The 25,922-nt window shown below is 39.0% G+C and overlaps 1 protein-coding gene and 1 pseudogene across 1 annotated transcript; both read right to left on the reverse strand.

The window, feature by feature from the left end:
* Positions 1-312: 312 nt before the first annotated feature.
* Positions 313-3,808, reverse strand: LOC122668719 (receptor-like protein EIX1). The gene is made up of 4 exons (XM_043865255.1): positions 3,637-3,808; positions 2,616-3,436; positions 2,433-2,504; positions 313-2,144 (listed from the first exon to the last, which is right to left on the reverse strand). The coding sequence occupies exons 1-4, from the start codon at positions 3,660-3,662 to the stop codon at positions 322-324; spliced, it is 2,742 nt and encodes a 913-aa protein (XP_043721190.1). The 5' UTR covers positions 3,663-3,808; the 3' UTR covers positions 313-321.
* Positions 3,809-23,155: 19,347 nt separating this feature from the next.
* LOC122669926 lies at positions 23,156-24,751 on the reverse strand (annotated as a pseudogene).
* Positions 24,752-25,922: the final 1,171 nt, after the last annotated feature.

Here is a 25,922-nt window from a genome sequence, read left to right on the forward strand (position 1 = left end):
ATCTTGGCATTTTCAGTAAATTTGTGTAAAATAAGTTGTACGTACCACCACAATCTTGTTGATTCAATATTAAAACTTACAACATAAACCAAGGCGTATATAGCATTCCTGCTAAGTCAGATATATGCCAACAACCTCTACTAGACACATTCCTATGATTGAGGAAAAGAAAAAGAAAAAGAAAAGAACAGGGGAGAGGGAAAAGAAAAAAACTCTTTTATGTATCAAATTGGAAATACACACATTAATTAAAGGATATATGGACTGTACGTACCTTTGATTTATTGTCTCTGAAGGTAATAAGACATCGATCAATTCTCCTCATTCGATATAATATGACAAAAACCGAAAGTAGGCAATCCTCCAAGACTTCTTGAAAAATAAAGTGCCCCAAACAGCCCAAAACCCCACAATGAAGCCCATAATGCCGCCAATGTAAAACCATAGCATATCCATCCATTCTTCATTTTGATGATCTCCATCACCGTTGCCATCATCATATGCTGGAGGAGATATGTTGGTGCCTGGGCAATTATTAGGTAGGGGCCACCCACAAAGTCCGGAGTTCCCAGTATAAATGGATGATGATGCATCACAATCAATGATGGTCTGGATCTGGTTACTTAATGGAATTTTCCCAGATAAATTGTTATGTGAGAGGTTCAAGTGGCTCAAGAAAGTTAAAGAAGATATGGTTGGAGGAATCTCACCACAAAGTTGGTTTCTGGAAAGGTCAAGGGTTTCCAGATATTGCAAATCCCCAATCTTCTCCGGGATCTTTCCTGTCAAATGATTCATTGATAAGTTCAAGGTACCCAATAAGACCAGCCTTGTTATCCCGTCTGGAATCTTTCCTGATAGATGATTGTATGAAAGATCAATGCTGTTCACCAAGTCAAGAGTTGAGCTGTATTCAAGTTCTCTTCCTTTTGTAACTACTATCATGTGCTCCTCATAATAACTTATGTAATTTGTAGGACCTGTAGGACTTGTCTCATTTGATTCTAGATAACTCAAACTGCCCAAACATTGTGGGATGAGTCCTGATAGATTATTATGTGAGAGGTCCAAGAAGTGAAGCTTAGAAAGGTTACAGATTTGTGAAGGAATTTCTTCGGTGAAAAAGTTGGAACGAAAGCTGATAATACTCAATTCTGATAGACTTTCTCCAATCCATGTTGGTATATTGCCAGTGAATCCATTTCTGCTAAGGTCAAGACTCCGTAAAGATGTGCATTTTCGCAATGATGAAGGAAGCTTGCCATGAAAGTTGTTGCTACTAAGTAATAGATATTCCAATAATGACAAATGACCTATTGATTGAGGAATCTTGCCTGATAGATTGTTGTTACCTAAATCTAGAACTGCTAGATCATTCATGTCCTTCCAACAGTTAGGGAGTTGTCCCCCTAAACTATTATTTGAAAGAATAAGATACGTCAAACTGGGTAGTTGACATATAGAAGAAGGAATGCTCCCGGTTAAAAAATTCCCAGAAAAATCTAAAGAGGTTACTCCAGACCCTAAAACTTCACCAATATTCTGAGGAATTTGTCCCGTGAATAAATTTGTCCCAAGAAGTAGATAACTGACATTAGACCAAAGGGGGAGAGAACCATTGATTTGATTGAAACTCAAATCAACTTTATATGCATTGAAAAATTCAAAAGAATTTGGTACCTTCCCTCTGATTTGATTGTGAGAGAGATCCAAAGTATGTATCCTCTGCCTAGCACATAAATTCCAAACGCTATCTGGTATGGTGTCTGAAATTCCTACGTTTCTGAGAGTTATACTGGAGAGGTTCTTTTGAGTTGCAAGCCATGGAGGAAAATTGGGGCCCATTTGTAGGTCAGACATATAGATAAGGTCTAGACTAAAAGTTGGAATCCACTCCCTGCTCGGTTTAAAAACCAAGGGCTTATTTGGAACTTCAGAGCCGATGTCTAACACTTTTAAACTTTTGAGATTCTTAAAGTGAGCTTCTGAAATAACGCCCCTCAAAGAACTCTCAGTTAACATCAATTCAACCAACTCTGAAAGTTCCCCAACCGATTCAGGAATATTTGCATCCAATTTTTGATTGTAGGCAAGGTCCAAATATCTTAAGGATGACAATCCTCCAATGGACATCGGGATAGGACCTGTGATTTGAGTTCCAGAGAGCTTTAATGTTCTCAAGGATGACAATCCTCCAATGGACATCGGAATAGGACCTGTGATTTGAGTTCCAGAGAGCTTTAATGTTCTCAAGGATGACAATCCTCCAATGGACATCGGAATAGGACCTGTGATTTGAGTCCAAGAGAGGTCTAATGTTCTCAAGGATGACAATCCTCCAATGGAAGACGGAATAGGACCTGTGATTTGAGTATTAGAGAGGTATAATGTTCTCAAGGATGACAATCCTCCAATGGAAGACGGAATAGGACCTGTGATTTGAGTATTAGAGAGGTATAATGTTCTCAAGGACGACAAGTTTCCGATAGTTGCCGGAATTGGACCTGAAATAGAAGCTTCAATTAACAGAGGTTCTAGCATGCACCCCCCAAAAATAAAAAATAAAAAAAAGTGGAAAAATATTTGGAGAGATCCGGGAGAAGGTGGAAGTTTACCTGAAAGTTGAGTATTATAAGAGAGGCTCAATTCTATCAAGGACGACAAGTTTCCAATAGATGTAGGAATTGGACCTGAAATAGAAGTTTCAATTAAGAGAGGTCGTAGTATGCACCCACAAAAGATCCAACAAGGTACGTTCCAGGAGAAGGAGTAAGTGGTAAGTAGTTTACCTGAAACTTGGGTGTACTCCAAATGTAGTGTCTCCAAGCGGCTATTAGAATTGCACATAGACAAACTATTCACATATTCTGTTATTCCGCCATTGATATTATTGCATTCTGATAGATCTAACCGTTTCAAATTGCAAAGATTGCCCAAAGTTTTTGGTATCCTTCCTCCAATGTCCATATTAAAGGATAAGTCTAGAACAGTAAGACTTGTAATATTGGAAATCCAGGGAGGAATAATTGAGGAGTTAAAGTTGTTCCCAGCAAGTTCGAGGACTAGAAGAGAAGTAAAATTTGCAACATATGGAATTGAGAGAGGGATGTTGGAAAGTTGACAGTACGACAGGTGTAGTTCTGACAGAGAAGGAAGCATAGTAACAGCTTGTATCCAATCAGTTGAAGACTTGCCTGTAAAGCTCACATATTCCATGTTTAGGTACCTCAAAGAAGAAGATAGACCAGAGAGCCACTGAAGATTGTTGACGGTTAAATCTGAAGAATGGAGATCAAGATATTGCAATCTTGACAAGTTTCCAAGTTGAGGAGGAATTGTTCCACTGAATGAAGCAAGAGAGAGATTGAGATACTTCAAGTTGTGAAGTGAACCGAGGAATTTTGGAATATGGGTTCCTTGAAAATTAAAGTTGAAGCTGAGGTCCAAGTAATTCAAGTGTTTCAATTTGAGCAATGAAGGACTTATCTTTCCACCCAAAGAAGACTTGTGGGCAGCTTCCCAATCAATGTCGTAATATTCATCAACACTTGTCATGTTTTCAATCATGTTTTCAATGTATACAGGTTGATTTCGAAGGTCGAGTTTGATGACATGGCGGGTCATATTGTTGCAGACCACACCTCTCCATGTGCAGCAATCATCACCGATCCAAGAAGAGAGCCGCCCTGAAGTAGTGTCGTTTAGACCAGCTTTGAACTCGAGCAGTGCCTGTCTCTCTCCCTCTATGCAGCAGCTGCTGCTGCTCACAGTGAGACCAGCTGCTCCAACAATATTGCTTTTAAGGTATAGAAAATCCAAAAGCAGCAACGGGAACAAGAACAGAAGAAGAAGAAACTGATCATGAATAGATGTAATAGCAGATACACCTCCCATGGCCTTATCAGATAACACTCAATTCAGATAGATTGATTATGTACCAGATCTTTGAAGCCCAAATGATATTTATAAGATGAAAGTTGTTCTGAATCACCACCGTGCTTCACACGGCAATTTGACCCATAGTTCAGATGGGGTCAGCTGTGAAACTGATGAAAATGAGTTCGGATCAAATCCCAATGAAATGTATTGTCATGGAAATTTGATGGAAATTGCCAACCACGTATTCACACAAACATATGAGTGAGTGACAAAAGACTTGACCATTGACTTTGGGTCTTCCCAGATGAGATTTGGGCCGACACTAATTTGGACTTTGGAGTCCTTGCATCTTTCAATTCATTTTTTATTTTTTTATCTAAGTTTTTATCTAAACTTGATCTATATTTATCAAGGAAAAGAAAAGGCTGTCAGACTACGGGGAGTCAGTGCCTCATACAGGAAGAGAGAAACAATCACCCCACACCTCGTGAAATGAAAAATCCTACACCAGTTGAATGCCCCTGTGTTCGTATTGGTCTCCATATTGATGCAAGGGCATGTAGTTGGACAACGAACCCCCCTCCCATTTATCAAATAAAATACTTTTTTTCAACTCATTTAATAAAATAAATTTTTTGTGATATCGAAATAAAACATTATCAAAATAAAACTAAAATATTATGAAAATAAAAATATAGTTACAACATCCGCAACAAGTTAATTTTGTTGATGTATCGTAACCTAACGGCAATTTTACCTGCTATTGAAACTATTTATTAAAATAATCTTCCACGTCTCTTTTTTCCTTGTTTTAAAAAATTGACATATTATCTTTTAATGAAACTCTTTTGTTTTCTTTTTATATTTCACCTGTAAATATATTTCTTAAGTATAAATTAAAACGATAATTTGTTTTCTGTTTGGGGAGTGTGCCGCCCACACCCAGACACAAGGGGAGAGGGGGAATGATAGCCCTGTCCCCATGAAAAGAGGGAATCATCACCCACCTGGAAACAGTTATCTAACTATGTGTTGCGTCGAGAAATCGTCTGGGTCCCTTCGAGTGTCGTTACCTGCAAAAGGACTAAGATCGAGGTGACGAAGGAGAACCGGTGTGGTTCTGGCTTAGGACGCTTCGATGCCTAAGTTAGATCTCTCTGAGCAAACAGATGAGTGAACAGAATTCAAGATGATCGATGGGCTAGAGTACCTTTCCTTTTATAGCAGGGGTGGCGAGGTGGAGAGTCCCAGTTGATGTGAGGTGTCCTTGATAGTTGATAGAGTCCCTGAATAGCAGGGTTCACTCTTGATAGGTCGTCTTCCCGAGAGACGTGGCATCATGATGGACTTGGTGTCTTGGATGGACAAACTGTACATAGATTCCGGGTGCATGAGTCCGTTCTGACTACGTTGACTGGTAGGCGGTGGCCTAGAGTCCTGGAGGTAGTGTGGGTCCTGCAGTAGGAGGCAGTGGTATCCCGATCGTTGTCTACACCCGTCCACGCATATATGGGTCCACGCCCAAAGGGGTGTTCGCCCTAGGGGTCCACGCCAAAGGGTTGTCGCCCAAGGGGGTCCATGCCCAAGGGGTGTTCGCCCCAAGGGGTATTCTCCCTAGGGGTGTTCACCCCAAGGGAGCTCGCCTGAGGGATGTTCGCCCCAGGGGAGCTCGCCCGAGGGGTGTTCCCCCCAAGGGGTGTTCTCCCAAGGGGGGTGTTGGCTTGAGGGTGGTCCATGCCTGGTTTTCTCCTGTCCTTGGTATGGCTCATCTCTGGTCCCACCACATGGCAGCCTCTGATTGGTCAGCTCTATTTTGGGTTTATCACTATGTATTTTATAATTTTCCTTTGAAAGTTTGGTAAAAGTTTTTTCTTTTGTTTGGTAAAGTTTAGTGGAAGTCTTTTTTTTTTTTTTTGGTAGAAAGTTTGGTGGAAGTTACCAAGCACAAAACTATGAGTCGGTGTGGACCATAACATGTGGGCATTGAACAAAAGACTCCAACTACTGGACATGGTATGAGAATATTGGGTTGAAAGTATGGAAAAAGAGAAAAAAATCTCTGTCAGGGAGTGTGGCCTACACCAACACTCCCATGAGCCTATCTCTCTCCTCCTCATGTGAAAAGACACCTCTGCTCCTTGTTTTAAGGAGGAGAGATAGGCACATGGGAGTGCTGGCGTAGGCCACACTCCCATACAGAAAACTGCTTCCCTTGAAAGTATTGTCCGAGTCTTTGCATCATCCAATTCATCGTCTTGTCAATTATTTTTCTCTAAATTTAATTTGAAGAAAAGTTCTCTATTGGGAAGTGTACTGCTCACGCTAGACACAATGGGGGCGAAATGATTCCTCTGTGCCCCCCCTCATTGGTCCCACTTCGCACGCATGGGCCACGCTCTCCCAGAGAGATTGGTCTCCCATTTAATTTATATTTATCAGATTCTCCCATAAAACATTTTTCTTCTTCTGATTCTCTCAATAAAATAAGGGGAAAGTTTTCATTCAAGGCTGTGTAAGCCATGTATGTGAGAGGGTGGGAGTTTCAAGACATTAATTAATGGGTGGGGGTTTATGACTTTTCCAACTCTTTGTGAGAATATGTACCATATGATTGAGGGTATTTGTATGGATGTTAGAGATTACTATAGATATTAAAAATAATATGAAATTAATAATTATGCAATACATTGTTAGTTCATATCAAATGTAATCCAGAGATTTCTACCAAAAAAAAAAAAATGTAATCCAGAGATGGATTTTTAAAAGTGAAAGAAAAATAATAGAGAAAATGTACCATTAAGAAGTAATCTAAATATTTGTAATTTTACCAAAAAAAATCTAAATATTTGTAAAAGTGGGGGAAAAGAGGTGAAAGTTTACTTTATTTGAGAAATCCGAAATTCGTTTGGTTGCAATGGGAATTAAGGATTTTTATCTCCCTAGTACACGATCACCCATTGCACCTCCAGTTTTCCCTGGTTGGTCGACACGTGGATAATTCCTATCCAACGGTCACTTTCAAAACCAAATTCAAAACCTAATACCCCTCTCTTATTTCCCTAACGCGCGTTTCTCTCTCTTCTTTTCCTCTTTCGCGAACATCTCTCTTCCCTCTTCCTCACTCGGTCGCCCCCATCTTGCGAGAGACGTCGAAGTTTCTTGGAGCACTCTACGCCGGTGCAAGAGCACGAGACGGAGCACCCTCACTTGCCTCTGCCTTTGCCGGAGCACCCTCGACTGCTACGAAGGTATTAGGATTTGCTGCCTCTCCCTCACTCTTTACCCTGTTTTTTTTCCTTTTCTTTTTCGCTTTTCATCTCCGGCAAAATCAGAGGAGTCGCCGTTGAATTTTTTTTTCCTTTGAGAAAGGGAGGTGCACCTTAACTTTACTGTAGAAATTTCCCCTCCCTTTCGTTCAGTTCCCCCCCCCCCCCCGCCCCCTATTGAATTTTTTTTCGTAACCAAAATGGATGGTATTAGGGTTTGCTACCAATCCGAATCCTTTGATTCACTTTTCATCTCGATTATTGTATGCCTTGTCCTAAAATAGTTAATTCATCCTTGAGAATCTGTTTGTTGTTTATTTTTCTCTTAATGTAATACTTGTTACATAGAATATTGATTACAGAATCTAGTTGTCCAGGTGCCATATCCTTAAGTTTTGAGTTTTTCAGTTAAAGGGACTTGCAGTCTATGTTCTAGATAATGGAAATATTGCTATTATCGTTTCAACAGAATGGTCAAATGGATATTTTTTTCCTTTTGATGAAACAACAACAAAGTGTAGTGTAATCACACAAACCACATACCAGTCCCAAAAGGTTAACCGATTTTTGGAACCGGTCAAATGAATATTTATAATAAGATCAAGTTGTTCTGATCGAATCACCGAATTTGGCTCCGGTTCACGTACGAAAATCATTTCGTACACCCCTCCCTCCCGAGTCAACCACTGAATCACCAGCCAAACATACGAAGATTAGGTGAAGCTGATGGACATTTGAAGGAAGTTGCCAACCACAAAGATAAGAAGATTAGGTGAGGGACCATAACGTGTGAAAATTAAACAAAAGACTCTAGAGGAGAGTTTATTAGGTAAATAGAGGTTCATTTTAAGGGATTGATAAATTCTTGGTTTCTATTTGGACTAATTAAGATTACCCATTCATGATGTTATCTATCCATCATGACTTGAAAATGGTGACTTTAATTGGTACTACTTAGTGGTAGAAGATTCTACATCCATCATATCACTTGTTAAATTTCAGCTTAGAACAAGTAAGGTAATTAATGTCACTAGATTATGATAGTACCCTATTATTTGATTCCCAAATGACATTTATAGGATCAGATATTCAGATTTATTGCTAGTAAATAAAAAATATATATATAATGGGCCATTACATGTAACAGGTCACAAACAAGGCATGCCAAGCCTACTTTGAAGTTTGAAGACCCAAGCAATGGACTTGGAGATGGAAAAGATAATGTTAACCTCACAGGATCAGCAAGCTTTATTTTCTAATCACGTGCTAGGAAAAATAATTTTTATCCTGCTACCCTTCTTGTCCAGAGGATAATATCCCATGTGATTTGCCCTCATTGGGTGGTGGTGACTAGTGAACATACAATGTCTGTGAGGTTAGCAAAACCTATTGGAGAAACAAACATGTTTCTCTGTTGGACTTTCATTAAAACTTACTAGTACGACATCTTAGGACTTTCTTTAGCAACCTGGCCCCCCCGTAGTTGACACGGCGTTAGTTGTGAAGCTGACAGAATTGCTAGCCACAAACCATTCTATGGTCCTAAAAGTCCTTTTGGGATTGGGGTGTGGTATCAGTGGTCCACTTTCATTAAAAAATAAAAGTAAAAATTTAAGGGCGATATTTTGGGGCGACTTGACTCGTAGTTGACACGATGCTTACTTGTAAAGCTTTCGACATCAATTATTAGAAATAATTTATGCAATCTACATCATGATGAATTATTGAATATGAAATCATACATTAGAGATCATGCTACCCTTCTTGTCCAGAGGATCAGATCTCATGTGATTTGCCCTCGTTGGGTGGTGGTGACTGGTGAACACATAACAGCTGTGAGGTTAGCAAAACCCATTGGAGAAACAGATATGTATCTCTGTTGGAGTTCCATTATAACTTACCAATACGACACCTTAGGACTTTCTTTAGCAACTTGACCCCCCGTAGTTGATACGGCGTTAGTTGTGAAGCCGACAGAAATTGCTAGGCACAAACCATTCCGTGGTCCTAAAAGTCTTTTTGGGATTGGGGCATGGTATGTGTGGTTCACTTTCATAAAATTAAAAAATTAAAGGGCGATATTTTGGGGGCAACTTGACCCGTAGTTGACACGATGGTTACCTATAAAGCTTTCGACATCAATTATTAGAAATAATTTATACAATCAACATCATGATGAATTATTGAACATGAAACTATACATAAGAAATCATGCTACCCTTCTTGTCCAGAGGATCAGATCCCATGTGATTTGCCCTCGTTGGATGGTGGTGACTGGTGAACATACAATGTCTGTGAGGTTAGCAAAACCCATTGGAGAAACAAACATGTATCTCTATTGGACTTTCATTAAAACTTACTAGTATGGCACTTTCTTTAACAACTTGACCCCCTGTGGTTGACACGACGTTAGTTGTGAAGCTGATAGAAATTGTTAGGCACAAACCATTCCACGGTCCTAAAAGTCCTTTTGGGATTGGGGTGTGTTATGTGTGGTTCACTTTCATTAAAAATAAAAAATAAAAAATTAAGGGCGATATTTTGGGGGCGACTTGACCCGTAGTTGATGTTAGGGAAGTACACCTTATACACTCCAAAGCCATGTTTTGATGATAACAAATAAAGCCTCTTGGACTAACATTTATTTAAAGTGTTTAGATAAGAGCATAGCACCAAGTGAGGGGGAGCATACACAAGAATAAACACAAGAGTGTATATAAGATGATTCCAAAGATATGGAAGACAACAAGTCAAACTTTGAAGACTAAAGATGCCTATTGAAGATTGAAGATTGTTGAAGTTTTTGTAATCTTGTATTTGTAATTTTAAGTCACAAATTGATGTAATGCACACACACACGCACGCATACATCCATTTAGAATGTCCTTAGGAGGTATTTTGACCACTTAGACATGTGACTATTTAGGTATGAAAACCCCAAACCTAACCCTTAATGGAATTGAAGTATTTTCACTGAAATTGCCCAATCCAGCATACCTGTTCCTGATCCGGCATACCGGATTAATGGGAATCTTAGGAAATCACTCATAGTAGCTCTCCTAAGTAAGCTGGATAAGGATCCAACATACCGGATCCAGCTTTGACTGAGTTTTGCCCTGATCCGGCATACCGGATTCCCATCCAGCATACCGGATCAGTTTTTGACTGTTAGTTTCTAACCATTATTCCCCTGTTCATATGGAAATTAGGTGATCTGGCATACCGGATTATAATCCAGCATACCGAATTATATATGGCTTGTAGAATCCGATCTTTACTTGGATTCCTAATCAATTCAAGTCACCTTGCCCATAAATACCCACTTGTTTAAGGCTCTAAACACTACTATTAATCACAATCAAGAGCCTTCATAAACAAGTTAATCTCAAGTGAGAATTCAAGCACCAATCCAAGGCATTCAATCTCACTTAGCTCCCTTCATTCATATTTGTATCAAAGCTTCATAGTGTGAAAGGTAGCACTTCTCTATTAAAGGTTTAAGGTAACTCTAAACCCTTTAGTACCACTTTTATTTTAGATAAGTTGGTTGAGTTCTCTTGCTCGGAATCAAGAGTAAGTTGAGTCCTCTTGCTATTTGTTTCAAGATTTATACAAGTCCTCTTGCTCTTACTCAAGATTCGAATTAGTGAAATTCTCTCTAAGGTGAGAGGAGTGAACGTAGGCAAGTATTGGCCGAACCACTATAAATCTCCTGTATCACTCTTTACTTATTGCTTATATTTGCTTGTCTTTACATTGTTTATTTGGCTATTTCCGCATAAGTTTTTATTTTTCCATCCTTCACCTATTCACCCCCCCCTCTAGGTGAATTCACAGTTGACACGATGGTTACCTGTAAAGCTTTCGACATCAATTATTAGAAATAATTTACGCAATCAACATCATGATGAATTATTGAACATGAAATTATACATTAGAGATCCTACTACCCTTCTTGTCCAGAAGATCAGATCCCATGTGATTTGCCCTCGTTGGGTGGTGGTGACTGGTGAACATACAACGTCTGTGAGGTTAGCAAAACCCATTGGAGAAACAAACATGCATCTCTATTGGACTTTCATTAAAACTTACCAGTATGGCACCTTAGGACTTTCTTTAGCAACTTGACCCCCCGTAGTTGACACCACGTTAGTTGTGAAGCCGACAGAAATTGCTAGGCACAAACCATTCCACAGTCCTAATTAAAAGTCCTTTTGGGATTGGGGTGTGGTATGTGTGGTTCACTTTCATTTAAAAAAAATAAAAAATTAAGGGAAATATTTTGGGGGCGACTTGACTCGTAGTTGACATGATGGTTACCTGTAAAGCTTTCGACATCAACTATTAGAAATAATTTATGCAATCAACATCACGATGAATTATTGAACATGAAATTATACATTAGAGATCCTGCTACCCTTCTTGTCTAGAGGATCAGATCCCATGTGATTTGCCCTCGTTGGGTGGTGGTGACTGGTGAACATACAACGTCTGTAAGGTTCGCAAAACCCATTGGAGAAACAGACATGCATCTTTGTTGGACTTTCATTAAAACTTACCAGTACGGCACCTTTGGATTTTCTTTAGCAACTTGACCCCCCGTAGTTGACACGGCGTTAGTTGTGAAGCCGACGGAAATTGCTAGGCACAAACCATTCCACGGTCCTAAAAGTCCTTTTGGGATTAGGGTGTGGTATGTGTGGTTCACTTTCATAAAAAAAATAAATTTAAGGGTGATATTTTGGGGGCGACTTGACCCGTAGTTGACACGATGCTTACCTGTAAAGCTTTCGACATCAGTTATTAGAAATAATTTATGCAATCAACATCATGAAATCAACATCATGATGAATTATTGAACATGAAATTATACATAAGAGAGTAACTAAAACTCCGAATCAAGAATGGAATCAATCAAGAAGATTTTGATCCAAATCGGTTCAGAAATCAAGAATCTAAGCTATTTTATAATAAAACTTAAATTGGTTCGGTAATCAAGAATCTAAGCTATTCTATGATGAAAATCGAATCGGTTTAGGAATCAAGAATTGACTCATGAATCGATCTGATTCAAGATGGATTATAAAGAAAATGACTAGGAATCGGCCTATTCGGATTCGATTTGACTGATCCGATTTTGATTCAGAAAGCAACAATTAGGAGCGATGGAAATCAAGATCGATGTTAGCTGTTTCCAATCTAAATCAAACAATTCACCGATCCAATTCTTGATTTTTAAAACCATGTCAAGAACAAAACCTTGTACTTGAATCCATAATGTTTGATGAAGAATTCTAAATTGCCGCTTCCTCTCCTTTTGTTGATCTTATCTCTCTCTTCTCCGTACAGTAATTAGGGTTAGCAACTAATTGGCATTGCTACCATAATGGGCACAGTTGTTAATAAGCCAACACATAATAAAACAAGCTTTATACTTTTACAATTGGTTAATTGAAACCTCTACTTATTAAGGAGACCACCTCCCATATAGGACTTCATCCATTATTCCACACACAATCAACGTCTAGATGCTAACCCCACACATTGTGAAAACATTACCCCAATGACTAAGGATACCCCCTGCATGTTTATTTTTTTTTTGGTAGGAAAGGATACCCCCTACATACATCATACACTACCTAGAGTACAACTCTTCGTTTTGGGTCCGGCTAAGTGTCACCTATCTGGTGACACAATGGCTTGAAATCTAATTCTATTGCCCCCTGATTTTTGTCATATTGTAGGTGATATTTGGGTTAAAGTTTCACTTTCTGTGACAAAAGTGGTTGAAAAATAAATTCTATCGCCTCTTTATTCTTGCCACGTTGTAAGTGATTTTAGGTTAAAAGGGACATTTCCTCTAACTTTTGAATCCCCTTGACATCCTAAGGGCGTGTTTGGTTCGGTGAACCAATTGGTGCTGCACCAATAGATTAGATTCATGATTCCAAATAAAAAACACTCGTTTGGTTCAAATACCCTCTTATTATTTTGTGCACCAATCTTCATTCCTACCCATCGAGAACATTGAACGAAAGCCTCGAGTTGTTCGTCGTTGCCGAAGGGAGAAGAAGGCTAAAGAACGAAAGCGAAGGCTGAAGAACGAAAGCCTTTCGTCGTAGCTCTTGCTCTCTCTCTCTCTCTCTCTCTCTCACGCCGTCGCCTTCAACCTCCAGAAACTCGATCGCTGCTCTCTGATCTCTACTCGCCGTCGCCTTCAACCTCCAGGTACCAACTGTTCTCTGCTCTCTGCTCTCTGCTTGCTGCTCTCTGCTATCTCTCTCTCTCTCTCTCTCTCTCGTTCTCTCTGCTCTCTGCTATTTCTCTTCTCGTGCTCTCTGCTATTTCTCAGTCTCTCCCCCTCTCTCTCTCTCTCTCGTTCTCTCGTGCTCTCTGCAGTGTCTCACTCTCTCTCTCGCTCTTCTCTTAGCTCAGACCGCCGATGTATATTTTTTTTTAGAAAAAAATTTATGCTTCCCTGTCCGATTTAGGTTTTCTAGTTATTGATTAAAATTTTTGTTGTGTTTTTCTTCCAGGTGGATTAAGGTGGACAGTGAAGACCGGGTCAGGCAAGGCAGTTGGTTAAGGTGATTTTCTTATTCTCTTCTCTCTCTCTCTGTATCATCCTTTTGTTTCATGAATTAGAAAATTTTTTTCTGTAAATTCTGGTTTCAGCCTTCAACTAATGGATACATATTTGTAATCTTTCTCCTTCTAAGGAACCAGTACTGCGCCTGTGTGTGAGTGTGTATAGGGGCAGCATGGGGTGGGGGTGAGTGTGTATAGGGGATCTAGGTCTGAACTACATTGTTTCTACTATGCTCATAGGCTCTTGCTGTTGTTCAATCCTGCTAGTCCCTTTTATATTATCCATCGATCAAGTTAGCATTACTTCAGTTTTTCTGACCTTGCAGATACTCTGTTTTATGTTACTTTCCTGAAACATTGACATAACTCTGGAAAAACTGATTTGTTAGCCCTAAAACTTCAACCACCGACTATGTTGTCCTTGAGATTTTAACAACTTAAACCATTTGGGTGAACTATACTTGTATCGTTTTCTTGTATGTGAGTCTTTAGCTCAAACCGGTAGAGCAATTGGGAATGCCCCAAGATATGGTGGTTTAAATTCATAGTATACTCATTGAATTTTTTTATGTTTTATTATTATTTTTTTTTAAATTGATTGTTTGTTCTTTCTCTACATTCATGTGTTTTTTTTTTAAAACAATGCAAAGTGGGTATATGTTGGAGGCTTCACAGAAGATAAGCAAGTAATTTTTGTGACTCAATTCGTTTGTATTCTTAGTGACATTTCTTGCTTTCATTCTTAATGTACATTTTTTACTTTCATTTAGTTCTTGGTAGTGATATGCACACTCCAACATATGCACATATGTGTCACATCTTCTTGTATCTTGGTTTATACAAATTGTATTTCAGTTTGATATTTTTATGCTTTCTATCTTTAGAAAAATAGAAGGCAAGGAACCACCTCATGGTTGCAAGAGCGTTTGCTCTAACTTGGTCCAACTTATATCAAACTTGGACAGCGACCCACAACTAGGTTTTATATATTTCCATGAGAGTTTGTGGATGAGCTCACTAAGTTGCATGTATTTATCTTCCTGGTATTTGTGATGATTTTGAGCATATCACATCTCTCACTTTTCTTCTGTTTTGGGTGATGACAATACCAAGTTCTATTGGATTTTTACCAGAAATAATTAAATCATGCTTTGACCTACCAATATTATATGGCTCTTGTCTGATATGATTGTGGATGAGCTGCACTTGCTATGGTGAGTGGATGTGATGGTATGCTATTTCTGTCTTCCCCTTCCCCCGTTGTTGATCCAATAAGTCCTTTATGCTATATATGTCTAATCTCAATTCCAATTTTCAAACTGCACCAAAGAAGGTTAGTTATCTATAAATGAGTAAAAGAGCTGGAACAAGGTTTATGGCTTCCCCCCCCCCCCCCCCCCTTCATGTTTTCAACCATTTCATCTCAGCTTAGTAAGGGTACATATCAGAAGGTATTTTTATTCAATTAGAATTACTCTCATTTGTTATCTCATAAGTGAGTCTTTATGGGGTGGGGGTGAGTGTGTGTGGGGCAGCATGGGGTGGGGGTGAGTGTGAGTGTGTCAGTGTGTGTGGGGGCAGCAAGGGGTGGGTGAGTGTGAGTGTGTGTATGGGGTGGGGGTGAGTGTGAGTGTGTATAGGGGCAGCATGGGGTGGGGGTGAGTGTGAGTGTGTGTAGGGGCAGCAAGGGGTGGGTGAGTGTGAGTGTATGAGTGTGTGTGGGGGCAGCATGGGGTGGTGGTGAGTGTGAGTGTGTTAATTTCATCTTGCTATCATCTTGCTTTGATATTTTAACCACTTATTCACCCCATTAGGACCTCTAATATATGTTAGTTTCAGCCCCATTAGATTTGGGATTTGCAAGTTCTAATCACATTTAGTCTCTGAAGTAGATGGAGGAGGATCATCTACTCACCCCATTAGGATTTGAAGTAATCACATTACCTTCTGCAACTCCCCTCCAGAAGGTAACACCACATTCCTTTATGATGATGTCAAAGGAAAAGAAAACAAAAAGATAGATTGATCCTCCATATTCAGTTTGAAATATGCATATGAGTTATGAGTGAGATTCTATGAAGTAAGAGGATGGAATTGCGAAATTCAAACTTGCAAATGTCAAATTTTACTTGTTGGGTCAAAGTAGTGGAGAAATTGTTACTGTTGTGTTTTTCCCCCCAAATTTGTGCTGCACAATTATTTAAATTGATGGGAATCACAAGTCGGTGGGTCAGTTTAATGGTTTTTCTCTGTTGCTTGAATAATCCTAGATGTTTCCTAGGTCTGGATTTGATCTGAGGCTTGCCTTTTCCTGTGAGCTATTTAAAGGGAACATTTAATCTGATGGAATGCTAGGCCTTCTAGAGGAAAAAATTAAGCATTGTGACTATGAGTCAATTATAAGAAGGTTTCTGGGAAAGAGGTGTACAATTTGCATAGCATAGAATAAATGCTCTAGTATCTTTGGTTGGTATTTCATCCTATACCGTTAGGAAGGTCAGGATGTGGTGTGAAGTCATGGGACTGGCTCAAGCGCTTTATTTTACCTGTAATTTACAAAGGCAGATATAATTAAACGAAAAAGTTTCAGTAATAACCATATTAATTAGTAGTCAGATATTGAGGCTGATGATCATGAAGATTTTTTCTTGTGGAGTAGCAAATGATTACTACAGTAAGTACGGCATGCCCAACCTCCTTCTTCTTCTTTTTTTGAATCGAATCATCCTTGTGAGGGTGAGGGTGATCTCATGCATGCATTTTATCTAATCTTATCCAATTCTACCCTCCTATGATGGCACAGCATATGATGGTTTCACCATCCACACACACCACATGGACAGAGGACTTCCTCCGCCCAACATATGATGGCTTCACCATTTAATTTTCTTCTTTGGGAGTTTCTTATCTCTTCTTCTGCAGATCACAAGCACTCTCTATAACCTGATTCTTGGATAGCTCATGAATGACACATTGCCCATTTTAAAATTTGAGAACAGGGGATGAGTGATGATAAACCCATAAAATATATACAGAAAAACATCTTAAAAAGTAAACTTTTATTACTTATTATAGATTAATTAACATTTCTTTGCAATCTTTCCCTTATTGTAAGTAATATTCTTCTTCTTCTTCTTTTTTTTTTTTGCATCTTTAATTTCTTCTCTTCTCCAACTTTGATGCTCTGTTTTCTTTAATGGGTATGTCCGAGAATCAAGCCAATCTATGTTTGCATTGGACCTTAATAGGAAAATGCTTGAGAGTCCTGGTGGTGGGGAAAAACACCAACTTGTCCTCTTCAGCTGGCACCCATGTGCAGCCAGTGATTAGGTGATGAAGGAACATTGAGATTTCAACTCTAGCTAGTTCATAACCTGGGCAGTGGCGTGGACCTCCTCCGAATGGTGTGAACACATTCCCTGTTCCTGTGCTTCCTCCTCCCATAGAACCCGAATTGCTCTGTTTTATTTTGGGAAACATTATTAAATTTATGAAATCACTTGAAGTTTAAGAATGAAATCCCTACAGATATAGTAATGATCATCTCTACTAGCAGTCATCATAATGAAAGTAGAACATATGGCATGCATGCAACTGTGGTGTTGTAAGAAAGTAAAACAGGAAGTCATGATGTTCAACAAAACAAAACCCAGTCTATATACCCTCCATAGTCTTGGACATGAAACTTTACTATCGGACCACACATTCAGTACCTACTCACCTAGTCACTGAGTACAGATTGGTCTGTCCATGTCATTTTTGTTTCCTTAAGGCAGATCCACCCCCCCCCCCCTCCTCTTTTTCTCTCCAGTTTACAAGTGATGAGTGGAATAAAATAGCAACCGAGCAAGTAAACTTGGACCTGAAACTGTTCAGTATGTCCTAGAGAATGCCAAGATGAGTCCAAAAGTCATGAATTTTGAGGGGCAGGTGGCACAAGTAATTGGATCTCCATTTAGTGAGGAGTGATAACCAAAAAGAAAAGACAAGAGAAACGGTAGAGATCAGAACAGTTGTGGAGAAAGATGGCTCTAGTCAATTGGACCAGTATTTTAGTAAGAACAAGGAGGATGGGTGGAAGTCTGAGATTCAAAATATGAGTCCACATAGTTCAGCTTAGCCGTACATTGAATGGATTTTTTGGACAAAATTAATGGGTTTTTAATTTTCTATCCTGTTGTGTGGTCCCAATCATTTTTTTTTATTTTTTGGGTTTTTTACAATTATCACTCCAAAATCTTTCATATTTACTATTACCCCCCCCCAAAAAAAAACTTTGAAACAACTGTTACCCTCCCCTGTTACATACTAATAACTAGCTGGCCCCCACCGTTACAGAACTGTAACGGAGGGGGCTAGTCGTGACAGTGTGCTGTTGTCATGGATTTTCTAGGACCAAAATGCCCTTTTGGGGTGGTAATTGTAAAAACTCCCTTCTCCTCCTCCTTCTCCTTCTTCTTCTTCTCCTTCGTCTTCTTCCTACTCACATTAACCGTACGAACCTCCAAGCTGGGTTTAGGAGAAGGAGAAGGAGATCCTTTATTTTTTGTAAACCCAAATTTACCCCTCCCCTATCCATTGCCTTCTCCCTCCCTGCATCCCCACCCTTGGCGAATACCCATTTGCGGTCTGGGTTTATGAACAACGACAAAGATGGTGTTGGAGAACGTTCGATCTAATTTCTCTGCTTCTCTCTCCTCCTTTTCCACGCTTAATCCATTTTCCTTTTCCAGATTTTGTTTTCCTCTATCATTGTGAATGTGTTTTTCCCTTTTTTTGTTTTTTTGTTTTTTTTCTTCCCATTGTAGATAAAAAAAAGCTGTCAGTTATTAGATCTGGTTTTCTTGGTTGGAAGGAAGGTATCCAATGCTCTTTAGTTTACGAATAGAAAAAAGATTTGATCAATTTAGAATGGAATTTGGCAGTTCTTGATTCGTTTACAAGCTCCTCGATTTGGTTAATCTCTCTGGCTTTTTCTAGTTGATCTTTCCGTCGAACTGGATATTTCTTTTTTTTGCAGTTTTGAGCTTAGGTCGTTTCATGATTTCCCCCTTTTCTTTCCTGATATGAAAAGATAAGACAGACTGTTTTAACTCTTTGACTGTTTATGTTTATTATCTATGTAATTGAAACTGTTACATTGTCGAACAGTCCAAGAACAAGAACTAGATTCTGATTTTGATCTGTTGTTTCAGGACAAGTTCACGTCTTTTTTTTATTATCTTCCACCCATTCTCTGTTAATTGAATTTCGTCCGGTTACTTGAAATTTGATAGTTTAAGAGTTCCATGGAAGCTAGTGGTGGTGGTGGTCGAAGAAGAATGACACATCAGGTCTCAGTCGTCGACACATCGAATCTTAGAGATCTTCTCAGAATCAAAGACGACGACGAGAGCTACAGAGAATCCTTGGCTGGGCTAACGCTCAGTGCAATCTTTGGTTGCGATGCGACGAGACCGGTGAGAGTTCCACCAATTAGTCGTACAATCCTGGACATCATCGGAGACGAAGAAGAAGGACGAGGACGAGAACGGAGTTTTTTACAATTATCACCCCAAAAGGGCATTTTGATCCTAAAAAATCCGTGACAACAGCACATTGTCACGACTAACCCCCTCCATTACGGTTCTGTAACGGTGGGGGCCAGTTAGTTATTAGTATGCAACAGGGGAGGGTAACAGTTGTTTCAAAGTTTTTGGGGGAATAATAGTAAATATGAAAGATTTTGGGGTGGTAATTGTAAAAAACCCTTATTTTTTTAGTGTGGTCCCAATCAAATTTTCGTTTCAAGAATTTAAGCCAGAATGAACTGAAATGACCATAGTTGGAAATCATCTTGGGGAAAGCGTGTTAAAGGTGGAAATGAGTTTACTTCTTGTTGTTTTTCCTTGATTGTATTGCTTCAGTAGGTAGAAATACCTTTTTGTCTCCACTGATAAAATACTACTTGATGGGTCTTTAGCTCAAATTGGTAGAGCACTTGGAACATGAGCATGTTCCAAGAGGATGGTGGTTCGAGCCCACCAAGGCTTTCTTTGTTCAACTGTTCATAGCATAGTCAGTTATGCTACTAATCCACACAAGAACCCAATTTTAATGGCATCTTTAAAATTTGACATATTTTTATATTTACTTTGGTTATGTTAATGAGATATTTTAATTTTATGCTAAGGTTGGTAAGAAAAGGATTTTACAAGTCTTTTTTTGGTATAATTGACAAAGAAATGGCTTTATCGTAATTAATATCAAATAGGGAAGATATTTTAATTACAATGTTTATTTTAATCTTTATTATCTAAAGTACATTATTCAAGATAAATATTATTAAAATTGGTCACATTACATTAGTCGTATGTAAAATTCTTCATAATTATTTTATTTTCTAGCCATAGAGTAGCCAATCTAATGGTACGATCTATCTGAACCAAACAGTTTTTCATACAGATTCAATCTGAATCCAACTGACAGAATCAAGGAAACCAAACAGTTTTTCATATAAATCCAAATAGAATCCAACTGACAGACTCAGGGTAACCAAACAGTTTCTCAGGATGATTCAACTAAAAAACTCAGGGTAACCAAATAGTTTAATCTGTCAGGACAATGGATCCATTGGTGCAGCACCAATTGGTTCAACACCAATATCAATACAACCACCAATTGGTTCACCGAACCAAACACGCCCTAAACAATTCGATCAATCTAGTGGTATGGAACGGAATTTTATGCTCTAGCATTCTATTGACCATTGGATGGAATAGGAAACATCTTAACCATTCAATCCATTCATAGTTGTATTTCTCTTCCTCCACCTCCACTATATCTTACATCTCCCCCTTCTCTCTATTTCTCTCTTTCCCACCCACCGCTGCAACCACTGCTGCCTCTCTCTCTCCTAGACTCACCCCACGCCTGCGCCTACCTCCCCTTGTCCCAGCTGCCTCGCCCTTCCATACCAACCACCCTGATCCCCCACACCCACCCCTGCTGCCCCTACCTTGTTCGAATGAACATTAGATTTCCATTCCTGTGCCCACCCCTGCCCTCTGTCCCCTCATCTCCCTCCCCTCTCTGCTAGGCGCCCCAACCCCCTACAAAGGAAAGGATTAAAAGATTGGCATTTGGAGGGGAAAAAAAAAGAAGGTGAGGAGAAAACTAATGTTGGGGAATTGCAAGAGTAGAAAGCCTCAAAAGAAAAGAAAAAGAGAGTCATTTACACGTATCTCCCTTAAGGTTTGCTTTAATTATATTTTCACCTGTGAGGTTTGGCAAATCACGTGTACTTTTCTTGTTTTCCAAACTAATTAATAACTAAACCCACTCTTTTAACTTGTAACTGAAAACATTAGAATTATATACTAGATTCCCAAAATGCCTTTCTTACTAGTGATTGGATCGTTAACAGGAATGTTAGGGGCAAAGAAAAGCAAATGTGGATCATTTGATCAACATTTGGTTGGCGGGGTCTTATTCTTATTACTTTTCATATTTAGATGGAAAGGAATGCCTCTAGGTTTGAGAATCAGTGAACACATCACAGATTTGTGTTCATACAAGTTCAAAGAGCTACGATGATGAAATGCAAAATTAAATGTGTGATGGATCTTATGATTTCTAAAAAATTAGGAATCAACGTCCTCGATGCATCTGCAAAGTATATCAGGGATTTGTATTGGAGCAAACCATTGGAGGCGTGGATTAAGATCAACATTGATGGGTGCTCCCTAGGAAATCCAGGTTATTATGGTTCAGGTGGAATTTTCAAAAGTTATGATCGAGATTACTCCAATTGGAGTTTTCTCTTACTATGTGGGTGTCAAATCTAATTTTATTGTTGAATTTCAAGCCTTCTTCTATGCAGTGGAATGATCTAAAGCTGCTGGATATACTCACATATGGTTTGAAAGTGATTCTCAAGGTTGTATCTTCTATTTCAAATGCATTAATCCCTTAGGAATTACAGCAATATTGGAGGAACTCAAGTGCCTTTCTATCATCATTCAGGTGGAAATTTTCCCATTGTTATAGAGAGGTGAATCAAGGAGATCCTAATTTTGGATGAGGTGTCCTAATTATGTGAAAGAAGACATTGTATATGATGCAAATGAAAGACCTAGATACCGATTTGGGTAGTCTATGGATCATATTCACTTTTATCCTTGAGGGTTTTTTTGTACAGGGTATTGGATATCCTTATGTCATTTATTGTTGAGTTGGGATTTTTGCTAATGGCCTTGCTGATGATGGATCCCCAGTCTGATCCTGGGACTCTCCTCTCTGTTGATGGCTATGTTGAAGGTGGAGTTGGGGGGTTTCTAATGTATTTTATCCCGTCCAAGTATGTCTGGACGTTACTCATATGCTTTTTGCCTCCTTTGTTAATATACTCAGTGTTGACATTATAGCAGGAAAGAAAAAAAAAATTCGTAAATAGGATAATTGGTTTAGACGTCGTCGAGGTAAGTGGAACTTGGCATAATCACATCTATGTACATTTGTGTAACTTTACATGTTTTGGTATGTGTGTATCATTATTGCTACGTTTAATGAGTTTTCATTCATGGAGTATTTGAGCATATGAATTATGTGTATGGTGTTTTAATGAGTTTTCATTCATGGAGTATTTGAGCATATGAATTATGTGTATGGTGTGATATGTTGGAATGTGGGACTGTTTTGCATGGTATTGGACTTAACTGCAACCCTATCCAACAGGGGATTATGTGTGTAAGCCCTGTGTGTAGGATATCTGAGATGTGTCGTATATTCTCGCCTAACCCACGAGATGCTTTGCTTGACCAACAGGATGCTCCACTTGGGGTGGAAGTTGTGTAGCCTAGGGAGATGCATATCCGACATTGGTTAAAGCTTGTTTTGACCTTAGATTTTGGTTGGATCGAGTCTCTGCTTGAGCCGAGCCGAGTTTGTACCGTAAAATCCAATTTTAGTGCATTAAATTAAATGAGTCGAAAACCTCATTCCCAATATATTTTGAAATTGATAAAATTGAATTCAATTTAATCGAAAAGTAGGAAACAACTCCACTAAGAGGAAAAAAATATTTCGTAAAACACTTAACAAATTGAATACTTTGTAAACAATTTTAAGATTTCGGTGATTAAATCAATTTTAGAATTGTTTTAGGTATTTTCTAAATTTTTCTCACTAGATTCTTTATAATGATTCATAAAAAGGAAACATTTAAGACATATTTTGAGACCAGTGAATGAGATTGAAAACGGATCTATAGGTTGTACCCTGATAATTATCTCAACTTTTTAAGACATTGTAATAACTGTAACAAAACCATATTTATTGGAAGAAAGTATTATTCAATTAAATAAAATAATATTTTTTTGTACTATTACTTGGTTTTTTTTTCCCTCTAATTTATTGTTGTCCCTCCTCCTTCTTGCAAGACTTTAGTGATATCCTATTGGAGCAGGGGCATCCCTCAGCTCATGTCCTTGATAGTGTACGTCCTGCAACCAAGCCAATTAAATGAAATCATTTGTTAGTCTCAATTAAATCTTTAACCCACACGGTATTAAGTACTGGTATGAGATCGATTGTATCAATATCGATACGGATTGATGTTATCAGTAAAAATAAAGGACTTTGTATCCGATTCATATCGATATGGTACCGGTGCTGATACAATCTATATAAAAAACACAAAGAAGGCCAAGATCCTTACCGATGCGTAATGGTTAACATCACGGTGATGTGCCTCGTCAGCCCTCAAGACGGTCACAACATCCCGGAGTGTAGAATCCGGCTGCATCTGCCAGTAATCGATAGCGATAGCCGGTGCTGGGACATTCTCAATATTACCTTTGTCAAGTTCCTTCAAGAACTCGGTGTAGGTGTGAATCGCTTCTTCTTCCAAGTATCCTACGACTCGGTGAGCGAACTTGGGTGAAATCAAGTAACCCAAGAAGTAAGCATTGAAGAACACTCCTTGAACAGCGAAGACAAGAGCACGTTCGTACCACCTTGGCTGAGAAATCTCCAAGAACGTCATGAGATGCATTCTTTCGTTCTCTGCTTCTTCTAACAAAACTTTAATCCATCCTCCACTGTGTTCGAAACGCCTTAGGGATTTTAAGTGTAAAAGCATTCCTCCAGCCATGCCTGGCACTGCTGCTACTGTTTCAAGCAACATAGCCCTACTATCGTATCGTGTCTGTAGAGTAAGAGATATCTAAGGTTAGTTATGTCATTTCAAATTGAAATTTATTTTTGTATAAAAGTAAAGATTAACCAACCAATGAATACCTTGAAAAAGACATCTGTTGGGTATCTGAGACCCTTGACAGTCCACTAAGCTAATTTATCCAACAACGTAGTTGGGACGTGATGCTTCTTCAGATCGATCGAAACATTCGCTTTGTACGTCTCCCATGGCTTCACCCCACCAAACCAATAAAATAAATTATGATTTTCATAATTTAATAAAATAACTGAAATGACGAAAATACACATCTCCATTTTCCTTTTACCAAAAAAAACAGCAGAACGTTAACAACATACCTTAAAGCAGCTCCACTTCCATTCCGTGCCATCCTCCTTAGTAACTTTAGGAGGAGCTATGCCCCAGTAGCTAGTGATGGCCTTCTCCTTTTTCTGTCCACCCTCGGCTGAACCGGTTTTAACTTCTTTCTCTTCCCCTTCCTTGTTCAAGGCCAAGGTACTTCCATGACGAACACCAACCGCTGGGAACCTAACCCAAGCCACGCTGGTTCGAACTGGCACGGTCTTTGTAGTTGTATGGAAGAAACTAGAAGTCCCGGTCGTCAGAATCTCTGTAACAGGTTCGCCCAAGGATGCCGTGGAAAAGAACCGTGATCCGACCTGCTTTAGTAGCTGACCGGCCATCCTCGAACCCCTATTCATCTCTGCTTCAGAACCCAAACTCAAATCGTGTACTCAGAGAAACAGAGAGAGCCAAAGAAGAACGATAAGAAGGAAACGGTAATAACAAAGATATCGGAAAAGTCTTCAGGCGAGCCTTTTTCTATTGGAGTTATATTTTGATGACTATGACAATGGTATGGTATGGAGGAGGGTTTTATTTATTTATATACCTTGAGATTCGCTGGTCGGGTTAGGCCCACGTGACATTTTGTTAAGTTTGTTTATTTAGTGGTAAGACATTTGATTACGTTGGTAAGGGGAGGGAATGGGTTGGAAGTTTCTTCCATTCACACAAATGGCGGAAGGGTGTTTTGGAGAGGTGGGGATCTTACTTGGTCATGGTCAATATTTTGGACTGTCTGCAGCTGTGGGATCCTAGTAAAGATCCGCCATGGTTCTGGACCTCTGGTCCAAGGGTAATCGGTTGTTTTGGTCCATTTTCTGTCTAGTTGAATTGGTTTTCCGTTTGTTAATAGGCCAACCCGAAACCAAACCATTAAAGAAGTTTTCAGTTATAATCCTTTTTTTTTGTTATAATTTTGTAATTTGGGCAACTATTGGATTCGGTATAGTCCGATTTCGGGCTTTCATGTATAAGAAAACTTAATGGCAAAAATTATTATTACTATTTTTTTTCGGTTTCTTATCAAGATTATCCCATTAGTCCCGCTCCGCAACCTGAATCATTCTATTGGGTTGATGGCTGTCCAATTTCTCCGGTATTTCAATGGTGGTAGTCATGGTTTAGTTGTCTATCTGAGTCTGACCATACTAATCATGTTGGCTTTGTCCCGGTTTTGAGTTGGTTCGATCTGTTTTTGGTTTTTATTGGTTCTATAAACCCCAATTCAAAATCAAACTGAAAAGAATTCGGTTCAATTCAAGGCTCTAGGCTGAACCGTTCAACTCGGTTAGACGACCGAAAAAGAAGAAAAGATTAATAGAAGAATTGGGCCTCTAGTCTTCGTTCAACGGCATTTGATTCGGCATTTTTATCCTTTTTCTCTTAGGTTGGTTCTAGCGCATGATTGGAATCCGTTATGGTTTCAATCTCATAAAGACGCCAATCGACCATTGAAATACGGCAACTTACGTGAACATAAAAATAGGTGATCGTTGTCTTTGATTTCTTGGTACCCAAGAATCGCTAGCAAATTAGACTGCGTTACGTAATTTTAATATTTAATCCTATTAATAAGAATTGAGAAAGCGTGTAACAATGCAAAATGAGAGCGACGTAGAGACGTAGAACATGCAAAAGTAAGAAGGTTC

Source organism: Telopea speciosissima, chromosome 7 (assembly GCF_018873765.1).
Source record: "Telopea speciosissima isolate NSW1024214 ecotype Mountain lineage chromosome 7, Tspe_v1, whole genome shotgun sequence".
Lineage (NCBI taxonomy): Eukaryota > Viridiplantae > Streptophyta > Magnoliopsida > Proteales > Proteaceae > Telopea > Telopea speciosissima.